The sequence below is a fragment of the Elephas maximus genome, chromosome 3 (genome assembly GCF_024166365.1).
Source record: "Elephas maximus indicus isolate mEleMax1 chromosome 3, mEleMax1 primary haplotype, whole genome shotgun sequence".
Lineage (NCBI taxonomy): Eukaryota > Metazoa > Chordata > Mammalia > Proboscidea > Elephantidae > Elephas > Elephas maximus.
Genome location: NC_064821.1, coordinates 212,459,726 through 212,478,664, shown reverse-complemented (window position 1 = coordinate 212,478,664; position 18,939 = coordinate 212,459,726). Strand labels below are relative to the sequence as shown.

The 18,939-nt window shown below is 39.6% G+C and overlaps 1 protein-coding gene across 1 annotated transcript in view; it reads left to right on the top strand.

The window, feature by feature from the left end:
* The window catches only part of MROH9 (maestro heat like repeat family member 9), a 107,273-nt gene that overhangs the window by 14,980 nt on the left and 73,354 nt on the right, over positions 1–18,939 (top strand). Inside the window, exons 4-6 of the mRNA XM_049875725.1 lie at positions 103–189; positions 2,632–2,736; positions 17,585–17,720. Coding sequence (XP_049731682.1) covers positions 103–189; positions 2,632–2,736; positions 17,585–17,720 — 328 coding nt within the window. The remainder of the gene's footprint in view (positions 1–102; positions 190–2,631; positions 2,737–17,584; positions 17,721–18,939) is intronic.

The window sequence follows — 18,939 nt, the reverse complement described above, 5'->3', positions numbered from 1 at the left end:
TTAGGACACCAGGATGCAAAACAATATACGTTCAGTAAAATTTTATCAAATTTGTGTGACTGGCTAATTGTAACTATTTTGGGGGGCTATATTATTTTTCAGGTTTTATATGAAAACATTTTAAACGTATTTGAGGACACTCTACTGATTTTAGTGTCTAAAGACCTCTATAAACTACAGATCTTAAAGGTAAAGTAGATAGTTTGAGAAAGGGCTTAATTTTTTGGCTTGTGAATAAAAGGAAAATGAGCATTTTGTTTTTACGTCATAAATCTAAAGATTTACAATATATATAACATAAGTTATATTATGTTTCTTTATTTCTCATTTGTCATATTTACAACTCCTTCAAATATTTGGTGGCTAAAATTTTTCTTTACTTCTCCAAGGAGTGAGATTACCCCCAAAATAAAGTGACTTCCCTTTATTTGATAACAGAGACTTCTTCTTAAGAATCGGATCTTGGGGGCATGGTGTCAGTCAACAATTGGGAAGGCAAGTGTTAGGAGGAGATATGAGGGTGAACACAGTTCAGGGTAGCAGAGAATAGTAGGAAGGTTGGCCCAAACTACCTTCAAATGCACTTCAGAATGAACCATACTGTGAGTAGGGTCTACATGTAAGCTTCTTCCCCAACAAGTCTGGGACTTGGTAATCCTGTGAGCATTCTGTCTTCATGGGTACCACAGTATGAGAAGAAGGCCTAACCACTGTCCAAAACCTCATCATTCATATCCAAGACCTCACTGCCTTTTAACTGCACCAGCCAAGGAGAGGAGACTGCGCTGGATGTCTTATAGTCTCCAGTTTCGCATTCCTAAAACAATGCTGTCAGGGGCCAGAGACCTGGAAATACTGGGAAACCACATTGACTTACCCTACCTAGAGTATCCATGGAAGCACTCTGGCCCATGAGTTATGCAAATCATAAAATATATCCATGTAAAGAAGCAGGATTGGCATATACGAAGAAAAGAAGGAAGGTGAAGGAAAAGAGAATTCAGTGAAAACTGTGAGATCTGGAACTCGACAGGGCTGCTTGTGTTTCTGGGTCTTGCAAGTTTTCTACCTTCGACAGGGTGCAGTCTTACCACTTTTCTATCCTCTCTATTAGTGGAAAATACTTGAGTTTTCCTTCTCTGACAGGTTTCTGCCTTACGTAGGTCCTGGCTTTTGCAGGTTTTACTATGTGTTATACTAATTTGTGTCTAATTTGAGCCAGGTATTTTTTGTGCCAGGTCCCTGGATGGTGCAAGTGGTGAGCTATTGACTGCTAACCCAAACCTACCCAGGGATGCTGTGGAATAAAGCCCTAGCAACCTGCTTCTGTAACAACCACAGCCAAGAAAACCCTATGAAGCAGTTCTACTCTGTAATTCATGGGGTTACCATGAGTCAAAATCGACTCAACAGCAACAGGTTTGGTTTGGTGTTTTTGGTGTTTTGGCATTTTCTAATTTTATCCTCATAATTTTTTAAAGTGGTTTTTATTATCCACTCCCCCATCCATTTATTTCTAAGCACTTCATGCTGCTATCAATAGCTTCTATTTACTGCATGTTGGGTGCTAAGCTGAACAGTTCATATGTGGGCTATCTCACTTAACCCTTAACATAACCCTATAAGAAAATTATTATTATTGCTGCCATTTTGTAGATCAGGAAATGGAAGTAGAGAGAGGATCAATAATATGTCCAAACTAATGAGTGCAGGAGCCACTCTAACTTAGAAGCTGGTTACTTATCCACTTTGTTCCCCTACTTACCATCGCTAATAACTCTCCTGATCCTCAGATAGAGCTGGAGCCTCAGTCTTGGAAGGGGTAGGAGCCCTCTGAGATGAGAGGCTCTTCTGCCCTAGGGAAGGGGAAACAGGAGAGTTTCCTGGAATGGGAGCAAGTCAAAGGAAAGAGATTATCTGGCCAACCATTGGCATATATACTATAGAGTCCAACAGATGCCCTTAAGACATCTGCTAGTAGTGGTTGGCTCAAGAGCCATATGCAGCCTTCTTCCCTCCCCAAGATTGTAAATATGTTCCTGCAACTGAATGTGTAGAACAGATAAATAGAAACTATAGAGAGACAGATTTGAATCAAAATTAGCAAGAACATTCTAACTGAACTGCCTCTGATAATGTGTCCTACAGCCATGAGCAGGAAAACTTCCGAGTAGTGAATCTGCAAAGGAAACTCTAGGGTAAGGTGAATTTTTAGAATCAGATAACATTTCAGTTCAATTTTAAAGCTGAGAATCAGATTCTGTGATTTAAAAAAAAATTCATATGTATTTTGAAAGAAAAAGAGGAAGAAGCTTCTGATAATCATATCACAGTCTCAGGCTAAGCTTTTTTTATGATACGTGACAAAGTAACTGTCATAGTGAAAATTAGTAAGTACTTGTTGAGTGGAATTAAATTAAATTAAAGCCAGGCATAGTTACAGTAAATAAGGCAGTATACTAGGTGGTTGTCGCCCATATTTTGGACATAAAAGTAGGTTGGGTGTGATGTAATCAGGAATATGTCTGAGAACATAGAGACTCCTGAATTAATGAAGTTGGAGACTAGAAGGAGGAGACTTGGGAAAATGGAAACACCATGGTTCTAGGATAACTCTTTTGTCTTTCACAGGACATGGCCGTGTGGATGAGTAATGACAGTTCATACCTGCAGGAAAGAATCATGGTGATCATAAGCAGAGTGCTAAGTTTTGCATCCCGGAAAGTCAAGTCATATGTAAGTCACAGAGTGCAATCGCGCTACCTGACTGATTCTATCACACTGCTTTCTAAGTCTTGGGTCTTGTGAGTGCTAGATGCCTCCTTGATATTATTGTGCTGGTAGGTTGGGGGGTCAGGAAAAGGGTCAGTATCCTACATGATTTTATGTCAGGCCAGAGAAGTGTTTCTCAAACAATTGGCTAGGTCACATTGTGCCTTGCACAAACAGCATGAGTGTGTCAAAGCTGGGTTTTCACCGAGTCTATGGATTCTCCTTTATGGACCATAATTAGTGTTATTTGTAATTGTATAAAGTCTTCTATTCTTCCTCTCCTAAAATATACTTTTAAAGTGTTATGTATTTATTTTAAAGCTTCGGAATCCGTCAATACTTTCACTATAAAGCACACTACAGATCAAACAGAAGTCTTCCTTTACTGTCCTCCTCACCTCAATCCCCTCCCCAACCATGTCCTACAGACTCTATGTGCATACCCACACATATGCCTACGCTGAGATGGGTAGTCATTTTACTTAGTCTTTCTTTACGGAGGAAATCCTGGTGGCGTAGTGGTTAAGTGCTATGACTGCTAACCAAAGGGTTGGCAGTTCAAATCCACCAGGCGCTTCTTGGAAACTCTATGGGGCAGCTCTACTCTGTCCTATAGCGTCACTATGAGTCAGAATTGACTTGACAGCAATGGGTTTGGTTTGTTTTTTTGGTTTCTCTTTACTAAAGTTACATGGTATTTCTATACAGTTCTCCCATTTGCTTTTTTCATTGAACAATATCTCTTACTAATATTTTCATGTCTATATATAGATTTATTTCACTCATTTAACCACAGCATATACTCCATAGTTTTAGGGCATTATAATCTACTTAACATGTCCTCAGTAGATGGACATTGTGGTATATTTTAGCTTTTTCCAACTTCAGACAATACACAAATGGGCATCTTTGTGCAAGTATATCAGCACATTCTAAAAAAACACTTAGAAAGATAATTGTCAGATCAAAACATATGAACAGGTTAAGTTTAAGAATGCAGAATTTTCCTCTGATTTGCATTCATGTGACTATTAGAGTGTTCATTTTCCCACACCTTCATACACATTGGATATTGTTAGGCCTTTTAATTGTTGATTTTCAGATGGAGACCAAATAGCTGTCTCATAATTGCCAATATTTCCTGAAGTTTACTGTACTTTGAATGACATTATTGCCTCCCTTCTCATAAACTTCATACAATTATGGACACCTCTCTCTTCTGTGGATACTGTACATTCAGCCTCTGCTTCTCAACTCATCCTTCTCATTGACTTTCATACAAACTCCATTCATCGCTCGTCTGATTTCTTGAGTCATTTCAGCAGGAGCTTATAATAAAAGGGTCAGAAACATGCGTCTGGGATGCTACCTTAGTGTGTCCATTTCCTGCTCCTTGTATTAACAGACCCCAGACATATTAAGACAAAAAGCCTAGATCTACCTCTTGTTGCTCTTCTGTGCCATCAAGTCAATTCTGACTCACAGAGACCCTATAGGACAGGATAGAACCATCCCATAGAGTTTTCTAGTCTGTAACCTTTACAGGAGCAGATCACCAGGTCTTTCCTCCCACAGAGCTGCTGGTGGGTTCGAACTGCCAACCTTTTGGTTAGCAGCTGAGCGTTTAACCATTGCACCACCAGGGCTCCTTGATCAGCGTTATAGCACACATGAATTTTTACTATTTTGTTTAAAATCAGCCTGGAACACAGGTATAGTTTACTTGCATGAGGAAATACAGTCCATGGTGTTCTTTAAAGCATGCTGATCTCCTATTTCAGTGTCTAAAAGGGGGACTGAGTGACTTGTTTAAATCTTCTGATTTTCTGGCCTGGGAAGGCAGTCTCCCTCTACTTTTGAAAATGGCTTGGATTGTCCATTCAAGTGTCTAAAGGATTCATCACAGAAAATTTTGTAAGCAAGGCTTGAAATTAAGCGTAGTTCACCACTCCAGCCTGTTTTCTGCACAGTGTCTAATACACATTACACACTCAGCAAGTAGTTGGTGCTTTCTGACTAGGGGAGCCCTGGTGGCACAGTGGTTAAGAGCTATAGCTGCTAACCAAAAGGTCTGCAGTTCAAATCCACCAGCGGCTCCTGGGAAACCCTATGGGGCAGTTCTTCTTTGTCCTATAGAGTCGTTATTGAGACTATATGAGTCAGAATCCACTTGATGGCAAGGGGTTATTGTCTGACTAGGGATAAACCTATGCATCTCTCTGTGTGTAACTATACATATTCTAGCGAGTTACACTCAGGCAGCAGGAAGACATTTTTGTGTTTCTCCCTCCTTCTTCACCTTTTCCTGTTCTCTCTTTCCATTATTGTAGCAAAGTTCATTCTTCCTTGCAAACAACCCACCCTTCAAGTGTAAAATAATAAATGTGTAAATTCACATGTGCAGCAGAGGCTCTTAAAAGCTATTAATTGAGGGTACCCAGCTACAACTGACATTTATGTGAGAAACTGAGTGAGGTAGCCTATTCCTGATCTGCAAGGATCACTAAGTGCCACCAGGTAGAAGCACATCAGCATTTTTCAGAACATTGACTCCAAGAGCTAAAGTCAACCAGCTCATCAGAGTCATGGAAACATAAAACAGTATAAATTAACTTTCTCTTTAAAATAATGTCTACAGATGTTTAAGTCAGTGAAATTAATGGGAGGCCAAATATATAAAATAAAATAATCAAAAAATGAACTTTGTTAAAAAATTCTGTTATGAAGCTGAGCTTCCCAATGATCGGGCATGTGTATATCTGTACCTGACACACTGTAGATAATCAATGAAGATTTGTTATGTCCTTCTTTAAGTAAATATAACTATTCTATTCTCCATCACTCTCCATACGCTGGATAAAGACTTTATTCTTCGTAAATAGTGTAGGTCTTCCAGAGTTTCAGAGACCCTTGTCCTATTAAAAATCCTATCATTTGTATTCTCTCAGAAACATTTTTGGAAGTGTTAATTCTCATTACATGACCTATATGTCCATCAGGGTGGAAAAACTCCTACAATCAAAGAATATTTGTCCCTTGAATTAAACTGTTGAACTTCCAACAGATGAAGAAATGTGAGGTAAATATGTCATCCTATAGTGTTAACAGAAAGGTGTTACTCCTAGATTCGTTCCTTTGGCACACGAGAATTTGAAAGATGAGTGGGGGGTTTCCAGTCAAATCTAACAGACTGCCCAAATGTATCTATCTCCTCTCCTCCAGGGTCCTCACAGGATGATAGCAAAGCAATGTGATAAAGGTATAAGTCCACAGCAACAAATAAACTAGAGAAGAGTTTTTAGCAGGCTAGAGATGTCTACCAGCCTCTCCTTGGAAACCCTATGGGACAGTTCTGCCCTGTCCTATAGGGTAGCTATGAGTCGGAATCGACTCAACGGCAACGAGAGTCAAAGAAGGCTGAAAGCATGTGCATTAGTTGAAAGGCTTAATTGCAAGTTTTTACAGAAGAGCCTATGTCACCTCCCAACCCTCCTCATACACATACCATATTCCATTGTCACCTCCCATCTCCCTTCATGCACACACGGTATTCCATTCAGACAGTGTCCATTGGCAGGCAAAATTTGAGAATTTCTTTCCTCAAAAGAATTGTAAGCTCCCTGAGAAAAGACTCTTGCATTCTATTGTTTAGATACACTGTGGTGTGATAGCATCCCCCCAACCTAGTTACCATGAGGCAAGGTCCGACAGTTGCCAAACTTCATCTACACATAAAACCCCATCAAGTGGTATTACATTCTTAAATATGAATAGACTTCCAAGATTTTCCAGATATCTGAGAATGTTCTCCAAAATAAAGAGACAGACCAAAGTAAATAAAGAGGGAAAAAATTACTATCAAAAAATAGAGAGATGGAGGTGAGGCCAAGATGGCGGACTAGGTGGACGCTACCGCGGATCTCTCTTGCAACAAAGACTCGGAAAAACAAGTGAATCGATCACATACATAACAATCTATGAACTCTGAACAATAAACACAGATTTAGAGATGGAGAACGAACAAATACGGGGAGACAGCGATTGTTTTCAGAGCCTGGAGCCAGCATACCAGTCAGGTGACCTTCAGAGCCTGATTTGGGGCAGAGCACGGGGGGCAGACGGCACAGACAAGGGGCCCAGCCCTAGCCCCTGAACTCATTCCGGGAGGGGGCCCAGCCGGTTCGCGCGGGTGGCGTGGTGGCGCAGCGGCGCAGCTGGTGGGAGAAGTCCCCGGGAGGCAGTGACTGGTCTTGGAGCGGGGAGAGCAGCGTCCCAGCCAGGGAGCCGTCCCGCCGGGATTTTGGCAGGATCAGGTGTGGCGCGAGCGCGGAGAGCAGCTACATCCCCCTGAATTGACCCCGGGGGGGGTCCCAGCCGGTTCACGCGGGCGGCGTGGCGGCCCAGCCGGTGGGAGAAGTCCCCGGGACGCAGTGGCTGCTCTTGGAGCGGGGGGAGCGGCGTCCCAGCCGGGAGGCGCAGTTGCGGTGCAGGCACAGGGAGCTGTTCCGCTCTCCTGAGCTGACCCCGGGGGAGGGGGCCAGCCTGTTTGCAGGGGCGGCACGTGAGGGGACTGGCGGGACGGGGAGTCCCCGGGAGGCAGCAACTGATTTTGGAGTCAGGAGTGCACCGTCCCAGTAGGGGAGCCTTAACTTTGGGGTTGGGGCTGACAGCGGAGGATCTGACCGTGACGCCAGCGGGCCAGACCCCCCAGAGGCAATCTCCACACAGCCAGTACATATAGGAGACGTGCCCCGCGGAAATCTCAGATATAATAGTCATTCCAAGTAAGACAAGCAACTCTGGCTATATTCTGAGGTGCTACTCTCCTAGCTCTCTGATCCCTCCCCCACCCTCCCCAGGCGGCTCCATTAACATCCGAATAGCCTGAGCCAGAGGGAGACCTCTGATAGGGATCTGACTGCTTTTTTTTTAGCAGATTTTCTGGAAAAACTAGTTTCCCAGTGATGGCTCGGAGACAGCAGTCCATAACAAACCACATAAAGGAGCAGACCATGACAGCTTCTCCAACCCCCCAAACAAAAGAATCAAAATCTTTCCCAAATGAAGATACAATCCTGGAATTATCAGATACAGAATATAAAAACCTAATTTACAGAATGCTTAAAGACATCACAAATGAAATAAGGCAAACTGCAGAAAAAGCCAAGGAACACACTGATAAAACTGTTGAAGAACTCAAAAAGATTATTCAAGAACATAGTGGAAAAATTAATAAGTTGCAAGAATCCATAGAGAGACAGCATGTAGAAATCCAAAAGATTAACAATAAAATTACAGAATTAGACAACGCAATAGGAAGTCAGAGGAGCAGACTCAAGCAATTAGAATGCAGACTGGGACATCTGGAGGACCAGGGAATCAACACCAACATAGCTGAAAAAAAATCAGATAAAAGAATTTTAAAAAATGAAGAAACCCTAAGAATCATGTGGGACTCTATCAAGAAGGATAACCTGCGGGTGATTGGAGTCCCAGAACAGGGAGGGGGGACAGAAAACACAGAGAAAACAGTTGAAGAACTCCTGACACAAAACTTCCCTGACATCATGAAAGACGAAAGGATATCTATCCAAGATGCTCATCGAACCCCATTTAAGATTGATCCAAAAAGAAAAACACCAAGACATATTATCATCAAACTTGCCAAAACCAAAGATAAAGAGAAAATTTTAAAAGCAGCCAGGGAGAAAAGAAAGGTTTCCTTCAAGGGAGAATCAATAAGAATAAGTTCAGACTACTCAGCAGAAACCATGCAGGCAAGAAGGGAATGGGATGACATATACAGAGCACTGAAGGAGAAAAACTGCCAGCCAAGGATCATATATCCAGCAAAACTCTCTCTGAAATATGAAGGCGAAATTAAGATATTTACAGATAAACACAAGTTTAGAGAATTTGCAAAAACCAAACCAAAGCTACAAGAAATGCTAAAGGAGATTGTTTGGTCAGATAACCAATAATATCAGATATCAGCACAATACAAGGTCACAAAACAGAACGTCCTGATATCAACTCAAATAGGGAAATCACAAAAACAAACAAATTAAGATTAATTTAAAAAATAAATAAATAAATAAAATAATACACATAACAGGGAATGATGGAAGTCAACAGGTAAAAGATCACAATAATCAAAAACAGGGACTAAATACAAGAGGCATTGAACTGCCACATGGAGAGTGATACAAGACGATATAGAATGATACAAGTTAGGTTTTTACTTAGAAAAATAGGGGTAAATAATAAGGTAACCACAAAAAGGAATATCAACTCCATAACTCAAGATAAAAGCCAAGAAAAACGTAACGACTCAACTAACATAAAGTCAAACACTATGAAAATGAGGAACACACAATTTACAAAGAAAAACGTCTCAGCACAAAAAAGTATGTGGAAAAATGAAATGGCCAACAACACACATGAAAAGGCATCAAAATGACAGCACTAAAAACTTATTTATCTATAATTACGCTGAATGTAAATGGACTAAATGCACCAATAAAGAGACAGAGAGTCACGGACTGGATAAAAAAACACGATCCATCTATATGCTGCCTACAACAGACACACCTTAGACATAGAGACACAAACAAACTAAAACTTAAAGGATGGAAAAAAATATATCAAGCAAAAAAGAAGAGGAGTAGCAATATTAATTTCTGACAAAATAGACTTTAGACTTAAATCCACCACAAAGGATAAAGAAGGACACGATATAATGATAAAAGGGACAATTGATCAGGAAGACATAACCATATTAAATATTTATGCACCCAATGACAGGGCTGCAAGATACATAAATCAAATTTTAACAGAATTGAAAAGTGAGATAGACACCTCCACAATTATAGTAGGAGACTTGAACACACCACTTTCGGAGAAGGACAGGACATCCAGTAAGAAGCTCAACAGAGACACGGAAGACCTACTTACAACAATCAACGAACTTGACCTCATTGACTTATACAGAACTCTCCACCCAACTGCTGCAAAATATACTTTTTTTTCTAGCGCACATGGAACATTCTCTAGAATAGACCACAGATTAGGTCATAAAACAAACCTTTGCAGAATCCAAAACATCGAAATATTACAAAGCATCTTCTCAGACCACAAGGCAATGAAACTAGAAATCAATAACAGAATAACTAGGGAAAAGAAATCAAATACTTGGAAAATGAACAATACCCTCCTGAAAAAAGACTGGGTTATAGAAGACATCAAGGAGGGAATAAGGAAATTCATAGAATGCAACGAGAATGAAAATACTTCCTATCAAAACCTCTGGGACACAGCAAAAGCAGTGCTCAGAGGCCAATTTATATCGATAAATGCACACATACAAAAAGAAGAAAGAGCCAAAATCAGAGAACTGTCCCGACAACTTGAACAAATAGAAAGTGAGCAACAAAAGAACCCATCAGGCACCAGAAGAAAACAAATAATAAAAATTAGAACTGAACTAAATGAATTAGAGAACAGAAAGACAATTGAAAGAATTAACAAAGCCAAAAGCTGGTTCTTTGAAAAAATTAACAAAATTGATAAACCATTGGCTAGACTGACTAAAGAAATACAGGAAAGGAAACAAATAACCTGAATAAGAAACACGAAGGACCACATCACAACAGAACCAAATGAAATTAAAAGAATCATTTCAGATCACTATGAAAAATTGTACTCTAACAAATTTGAAAACCTAGAAGAAATGGATGAATTCTTGGAAAAACACTACCTACCTAAACTAACACATTCAGAAGTAGAACAACTAAATAGACCCATAACAAAAAAAGAGATTGAAACGGTAATCAAAAAACTTCCAACAAAAAAAAACCCTGGCCCGGACGGCTTCACTGCAGAGTTCTACCAAACTTTCAGAGAAGAGTTAACACCACTACTACTGAAGGTATTTCAAAGCATAGAAAATGATGGAATACTACCCAACTCATTCTATGAAGCTACCATCTCCCTGATACCAAAACCAGGTAAAGACATTACAAAAAAAGAAATTTATAGACCTATATCCCTCATGAACATAGATGCAAAAATCCTCAACAAAATTCTAGCCAATAGAATCCAACAACACATCAAAAAAATAATTCACCCTGATCAAGTGGGATTTATACCAGGTATGCAAGGCTGGTTTCATATCAGAAAAACCATTAATGTAATCCATCACATAAATAAAACAAAAGATAAAAACCACATGATCTTATCAATTGATGTAGAAAAGACATTTGACAAAGTTCAACACACATTTATGATAAAAACTCTTACCAAAATAGGAATTGAAGGAAAATTCCTCAACATAATAAAGGGCATCTATTTTTTTTTTATGCAAAGCCAACAGCCAATATCACTCTAAATGGAGAGAACCTGAAAGCATTTCCCTTGAGAACGGGAACCAGACAAGGATGCCCTTTATCACCGCTCTTATTCAACATCGTACTTGAAGTCCTAGCCAGGGCAATTAGGCTAGACAAAGAAATAAAGGGTATCTGGATTGGCCAGGAGGAAGTAAAGTTATCACTATTTGCAGATGACATGATCTTATACACAGAAAACCCTAAGGAATCCTCCAGAAAACTACTGAAACTAATAGAAGAGTTTGGCAGAGTCTCAGGTTATAAAATAAACATACAAAAATCACTTGGATTCCACTACATCAACAAAAAGAACACCGAAGAGGAAATAACCAAATCAATACCATTCACAGTAGCCCTCAAGAAGATAAAATACTTAGGAATAAATCTTACCAAGGATGTAAAAGACCTATACAAAGAAAACTACAAAGCTCTACTACAAGAAATTCAAAAGGACATACTTAAGTGGAAAAACATACCCTGCTCGTGGAAAGGAAGACTTAAAATAGTAAAAATGTCTATTCTACCAAAAACCATCTATACATATAACGCACTTCCGATCCAAATTCCAATGTCATATTTTAAGGGGATAGAGAAACGAATCACCAATTTCATATGGAAGGGAAAGAAGCCCCGGATAAGCAAAGCATTACTGAAAAGAAGAAAGTGGGAGGCCTCACTCTACCTGATTTCAGAACCTATTATACAGCCACAGTAGTCAAAACAACCTGGTACTGGTACAACAACAGGCACATAGATCAATGGAACAGAATTGAGAACCCAGATATAAATCCATCCATGTATGAGCAGCTGATATTTGACAAAGGACCAGTGTCAGTTAACTGGGGAAAAGATAGTCCTTTTAACAAATGGTGCTGGCATAACTGGATATCCATTTGCAAAAAAATGAAACAGGACCCATACCTCACACCATGCACAAAAACTAACTCCCAAGTGGATCAAAGACCTAAACATAAAGACTAAAACGATAAAGATCATGGAAGAAAAAATAGGGACAACCCTAGGAGCCCTAATACAGGGCATAAACAGAATACAAAACATTACCAAAAATGATGAAGAGAAACCAGATAACTGGGAGCTCCTAAAAATCAAACACCTATGCTCATCTAAAGACTTCACCAAAAGAGTAAAAAGACCACCTACAGACTGGGAAAGAATTTTCAGCTATGACATCTCAGACCAGCGCCTCATCTCTAAAATCTACATGATTCTGTCAAAACTCAACCACAAAAAGACAAACAACCCAATCAAGAAGTGGACAAAGGATATGAACACACATTTCACTAAAGAAGATATTCGGGCAGCCAACAGATACATGAGAAAATGCTCCCGATCATTAGCCATTAGAGAAATGCAAATTAAAACTACGATGAGATTCCATCTCACACCAGCAAGGCTGGCATTAATCCAAAAAACACAAAATAATAAATGTTGGAGAGGCTGCGGAGACATTGGAACTCTTATACACTGCTGGTGGGAATGTCAAATGGTACAACCACTTTGGAAATCTATCTGGAGTTATCTTAAACAGTTAGAAATAGAACTACCATACAACCCAGAAATCCCACTCCTCGGAATATACCCTAGAGATACAAGAGCCTTCACACAAACAGATATATGCACACCCATGTTTATTGCAGCTCTGTTTACAATAGCAAAAAGTTAGAAGCAACCAAGGTGTCCATCAACGGATGAATGGGTAAATAAATTGTGGTATATTCACACAATGGAATACTACGCATGGATAAAGAACAGTGACGAATCTGTGAAACATTTCATAACATGGAGGAACCTGGAAGGCATTATGCTGAGCGAAATTAGTCAGAGGCAAAAGGACAAATATTGTATAAGACCACTATTATAAGATCTTGAGAAATAGTAAAAACTGAGAAGAACACATACTTTTGTGGTTACGAAGGGGGGTGGGAGGGAGGGAGGGAGAGGGTTTTTTATTGATTAATCAGTAGATAAGAACTGCTTTGGGTGAAGGGAAAGACAACACTCAATACATGGAAGGTCAGCTCAATTGGACTGGACTAAAAGCAAAGAAGTTTCCGGGATAAAATGAATGCTTCAAAGGTCAGCGGAATAGGGGCGGGGGTCTGGGGAACATGGTTTGAGGGGACTTCTAAGTCAATTGGCAAAATAATTCTATTATGAAAACATTCTGCATCCCACTTTGAAATGTGGCGTCTGGGGTCTTATATGCTAACAAGCGGCCATCTAAGATGCATCAATTGGTCTCAACCCACCTGGAGCCAAGGAAAATGAAGAACACCAAGGTCACATGACAACTAAGAGCCCAAGAGACAGAAAGGGCCACATGAACCAGAGACCTACATCATCCTGAGACCAGAAGAACTAGTTGGTGCCCAGCCACAATCGATGACTGCCCTGTCAGGGAGCACAACAGAGAACTCCTGAGGGAGCAGGCATTCAGTGGGATGCAGATCCCAAATTCTCATAAAAAGACCATACTTAATGGTCTGACTGCGACTAGAGGAATCCCAGCGGCCATGCTCCCCAGACCTTCTGTTGGCACAGGACAGGAACCATCCCCGAAGACAACTCATCAGACATGAAAGGGACTGGTCAGCTGGGGGGAGAGAGACGCTGATGAAGAGGGAGCTAATTATATCAGGTGGACACTTGAGACTGTGTTGGCAACTCTTGTCTGGAGGGGGGATGGGAAGATAGAGAGAGAGGGAAGCTGGCAAAATTGTCACAAAACGAGAGACTGAAAGGGCTGACTCATTAGGGGGAGAGCAAGTGGGAGAAGGGAGTAAGATGTATGTAAACTTACATGTGACAGACTGATTGGATTTGTAAATGTTCACTTGAAGCTTAATAAAAGTTAATTTAAAAAAATAGAGAGATAATTCAGGATACAGATGAGAACTTATTTTCAGAAAGAGTAGAGAAAACATTTATAATGCTGAAAGGGAATAGAATTAAAGTGAGCATGGTCTGTGCATTGAACAATTTTACTTAGTCATAATAATGAGAAAACTCATGATTGATTTTAGGATCAACCTACAAACGAAGCATAAACAAAAACTTAAGAGAGCTACTGGAAACAACATAAACCCTATGAACATAACAATGCAGAAATAAAAGCCCAGGCAACACTTTGGTTGTTCTTTAATAAGTTAAACACAGAATTAGCATGTTAGGTGCCACTGAATCAAGTTTCAACTCATAACAACCCCATGTGACAGAGTAGAACTGCCCCGTAGAGTTTTCTAGACTGTAATCTTTACTGGAGCAGATCACCAGATCTCTCTCCCATGGAGCGACTGGGTAAGTTCAAACTGCTAACCTTTTAGTTAGCAACTGAGTGCTTAACCCTTGTGCCACCAGGGCTCCTAGGATTAGCATATGACCCAGCAATTCCACTCCTAGGCAAATACCCAGAAGAATTGAAAACAAGTATTCAAATAAAAACTTGTGCTTGAATGTTCATAGCAGACCTGTTTGCAATAGGCAAAAAGTGGGAACAACTAAATGTCCATCGAAAGGTGGATGAATATACAAAGTGTGATACATATATGCAATGGAACATTACTCAGCCATAAAGAGGAGTGAAGTACTGAAACATCCTACAACATGGATGAACTTTGAGAACATTATCCTAAGTGAAAGAAAACAGACATAAAAACCACCTACTATATGATTCCATTCACATGAAATATCCAGAGTAGGCAAATCTATAGAGACAGAAAGCAGAATTGTGGTCACAAAGGGCTGGGAGGAGGTGGGAGATGGGGAGCGACTGCTTCATGTCTTCCATTAGAGGTGATGAAAAACTCCTGGAACTAGATAGCGGTGATGATTGTGCAACATTGTGAATGTACTTAGTGCCATCGAATGGCACATTTTAAAAATGGTAAATTTTATGTTACATGTGTTTTACCAGAATTTTTTAATGCAAAAAAAGGAGGGGCAGGGAACAAAAGTAGGGGAGTAGAAGCAACAGAGGTAGGTTGAAGATAAATAATACAGCTCCAAACTATTTACCGTATATAGTGGAGAATCAACAAGACATCCCCATTTTATGAAAAAGAAATAAAAGTATTACCATATTTTAAAACACAAAGGTAGAAGAACTAAAAATAATAATAAAACCGTATCAAGAGGACTGTTGCCAAGTGGAGGCATATAAGTGAGTTAAACCCTAACTTACCATAGCAGGAACAGATAAGGAATGTCTCAGACCGATGGCAGAAACAGAAGTCAACGTACCTTGTTTAGAGATACAGAGGTGACTCCTGAAGAAACAGCTAACAAACTTAGAGGTATTTGCCTCTAGAATGTAGCACATAAAACTATCATTACTGTTAAGGAACTGGAGAGCCCAGATCAACAAAGAATAAGGGATCCAGTAAGAAAGACCAAAAAACTCAGCAGGAGTACTTAGAAGTGAACAGTGAGAAGGTACTATTCTCCTGTTCTTAACTCTTTCCTTCTTTGCAGGAATGATTTGGATAGATTTTCTCTAAAAGCAGGACCATGTTGCATCGAAAGTTCCCAAAGTGTGGCGTTTGAGGAGGTGTGACTGTGGTTGGCATGCTGCTGCAGGGACTGTGCAGGGCATATTCAGTGTGCTCCTGGGTCCACGCATCCTACTGCTAACTTAACCTAGTCTAGCCAAGCCCCACCCTCCCCAACACTGCTGTTACTGGATGAAAATAAGTATACATGCAGTCTAGACATGGCCCCATCTACTCTACTGGAGATACACACCTAGGCAGACCATGTCTGCCAAACAGAATAGACAGAAACTGCTGGTAGCTCCATTTATAAAAACATCTGCTAAGAATTATACATCCACAACTTCATGAGAAGGGATAATCAGGCAAAAATTGTAAAACAATAAGACTTTAGGGCCTATTCCCTATAAGTTGTCCCCAGCTTCAGTGACTTAAGCTGTGAGAAGTATTCCTCCTCCATCGTGCCCAATAGGGAAACACAATTCCTCTTCCTTTTTCCTTCAGCCCATAATGTGATGGCAGTCCTTAAAGCCTTGCCGTCAATTAGAAAACAAACTAAAAATCAAAAGAAAAGAACATGAGAGAAAGAGAGCATTTCCCCTTAGGGCCTGGAATAGAGGGAGCCAAAACAGTCAGCTCCTAGATTCACCTAAGTCATAGGCCTTAGAGGTTAAGACTCAGGGCAGTCCTACTCCAGTAAGACTCCACACAGGAGTTTGGGAGGAAAAAATCCAAGGAGAACACCCAGAGAAGCAAGAGATTTATTATCTTCCCTTCTCCTACTGACACCGTCATTCCACAATCCCAATTCAGTTATGCCCTTGGCCGTGATGTAGGTCACTTCACAGTTCTCCTTCCGGAGTGAGTGTGTGTGTGTGTGTGTGTGTGTGTGTGTGTGTGTTGTGTGTGTGTGTGTGTTGTGTGTGTGTGAGAGAGAGAGAGATGGAATGGTCAAAAATCATGGGCGGAGGGCAGGGGAGGGAACAATGGAGGAGGCAGAAAGAAACTGGCTTCGGGATTCCCCTGGAGGTTTCAGTTGGACCCTAACTTTTACCACCACCATTTGCTCCAATCATCAAAGCATTGATCTAAGAGACATAATTACTTACCTTAGAAACAATAAGACCTTACAGGCCATGCTACCAGTTCACTGAACTTACATGGTCAAAGCCCTTTTTTGTTTAAAAATACCCCCCAAAAAATTGGTAAAAAATTGAGAAAATTTTGTCATAAAAACAAAATGTCTCTTCCACCTCTCCTCTCTTCTCTAATATCCCTACTTCCTTCTTTATTCATATTTAATCTGGCCAAGCAAGTCAGTCAAGATGAAAATCTAAATATTTGAGCAATCTATGTGTCCAGGAAGTTGTAGGAAAAAAAAAAAAAAAACCTTAAATGTTGTAGTGGTAGCTTTGACATCAGAAATAAATATAAGCATGAAAAAAAATGAATAACTCTGGGCAGAGCCAGAGTATTCTAGGAGGAAAAGGGGCATTTCCCAGGAACTTACAGAGTCATCTGACTGTTTTATATGTGGAGAAGAGAACACACAACCTTTTGAACATTCACCTACTGCCTCCCTGGTACCTTGGGAATTTGCTACCTACAAATTGTTGTCTGCTTTATAGACTAGAAATGAATATTAATTGAGTCACTATGAGTTCCAAGCTCTTTTCAAGGAACTATCTTATAAATTTTACCCCATTAATCCCCACAATATTGTTATAAGATTTGTTATCTTCATTTCACTAATGAGGAAACTGAGGCTTAGCAACAGAGTGAAGATATGAATACAGATTGTCCGAATTCTGAAACTCACCTGTTAATCATATTCTGGTGTATAAGAAGAGCAAATGCAGACATTTAATGTTGGCCATGCATAGCAAATGTATTTTTTTTCCTTTGTTTCCCCATTAGACAAGTGTGGATGCTCCATGTTTGGGTGACCTGGCAGCAGAGTTGTCTCTTTTGTGTTCTCATTCTGATCTTGCAATCACACAACAAGCATCCTTGGGAATGTACCATCTCCTCTGTATTGCAAAATGTCAGAATGGTAAGAATGGCTCACCACTTTTCTAAGGGTTACTAAGAATCTGTCACTAATTAATCTACTTGTAAATCCCAGGAAGGCTCCATGTCTGTAGATTTATAAATTAACTTCACTTTCTGAAATGTGTTTTTTAATCTTTTCAGAATTGTCAAGAAATTCCAGTAATGGTATGTCATGCCTAGTATAATTGATTGTTTAGAAGATGACCCAGTTTTTCCAATTATCCACATGGACTAGTATTATCATGAAATTAGCCCATTATTTTTGTGGGAAAATAGGAAGGTTAATACCTTCTTCCCTTAAAACCTACTTTAAATTTGACTGAACATCTAGAAAGAAGATCAGCAAGGAAACAGAGCACCTAAATAACACCATAAACCAACTAAACTTAACAGACATATATAGACACTCCACCCAACAGCACAATTACATTCTATTCCAGTGTACATGGATCATTCCCCAGGATAGAAACTTGCTTTGTGTATGTTAGGTCACAAAGCAAGTCTTGATAAATTTAAAAAGATTGAAATCATACAAAGTATTTTCTCTAAACACAATGGAGTGAAGCTAGAAATCAGTAATAGAAAAAAACTTGAAAATACACAAACATATGGAAATTAAACAACATACTATTAAACTGCCAATGAGTCAAGGAAGAAATCAAAAGATAAATCACAATTTTTTTAGAGTCATATGAAAATAAAAGCACAGCATACCAAAACTTATGGCATATAGCAAAGGCAGCACTCAGAGTGAAACTTGCAGTAATAAATGTCTACATGAAAAAAAGAAGAAATATCTTAAATCAACAGCCTAACTCAACCACTCCAGGAACTAGAAAGAGAAGAGCAAACTAAGCCTAAACCTACCAGAAGAAAGGAAATAACAAAGATCAAAGTAGAGATAAAATCAAAAACAGAAAAACAATACAGAGGATCAATAAAACCAGAAATTGGTTATTTGAAAAGATCAATAAAATTAACAAATCTTTAGCTAGACTGACAAAGAAAAAAAAAAGAGAATAGATGCAAATAACAAAAATAAGAAATGAAAGAGGGGACATTACAACTGACCCAACAGAAATAAAGTATGACAGAATATTATGAACAAATGTACAGCAACAAACTGGATAGCCTAGAAGAAATGGACAATTTCTTAGATGTACACAACCTACCCAAACTAACTCAAGAGGAATTAGAAAGTCTCAACAGACCCATAACAA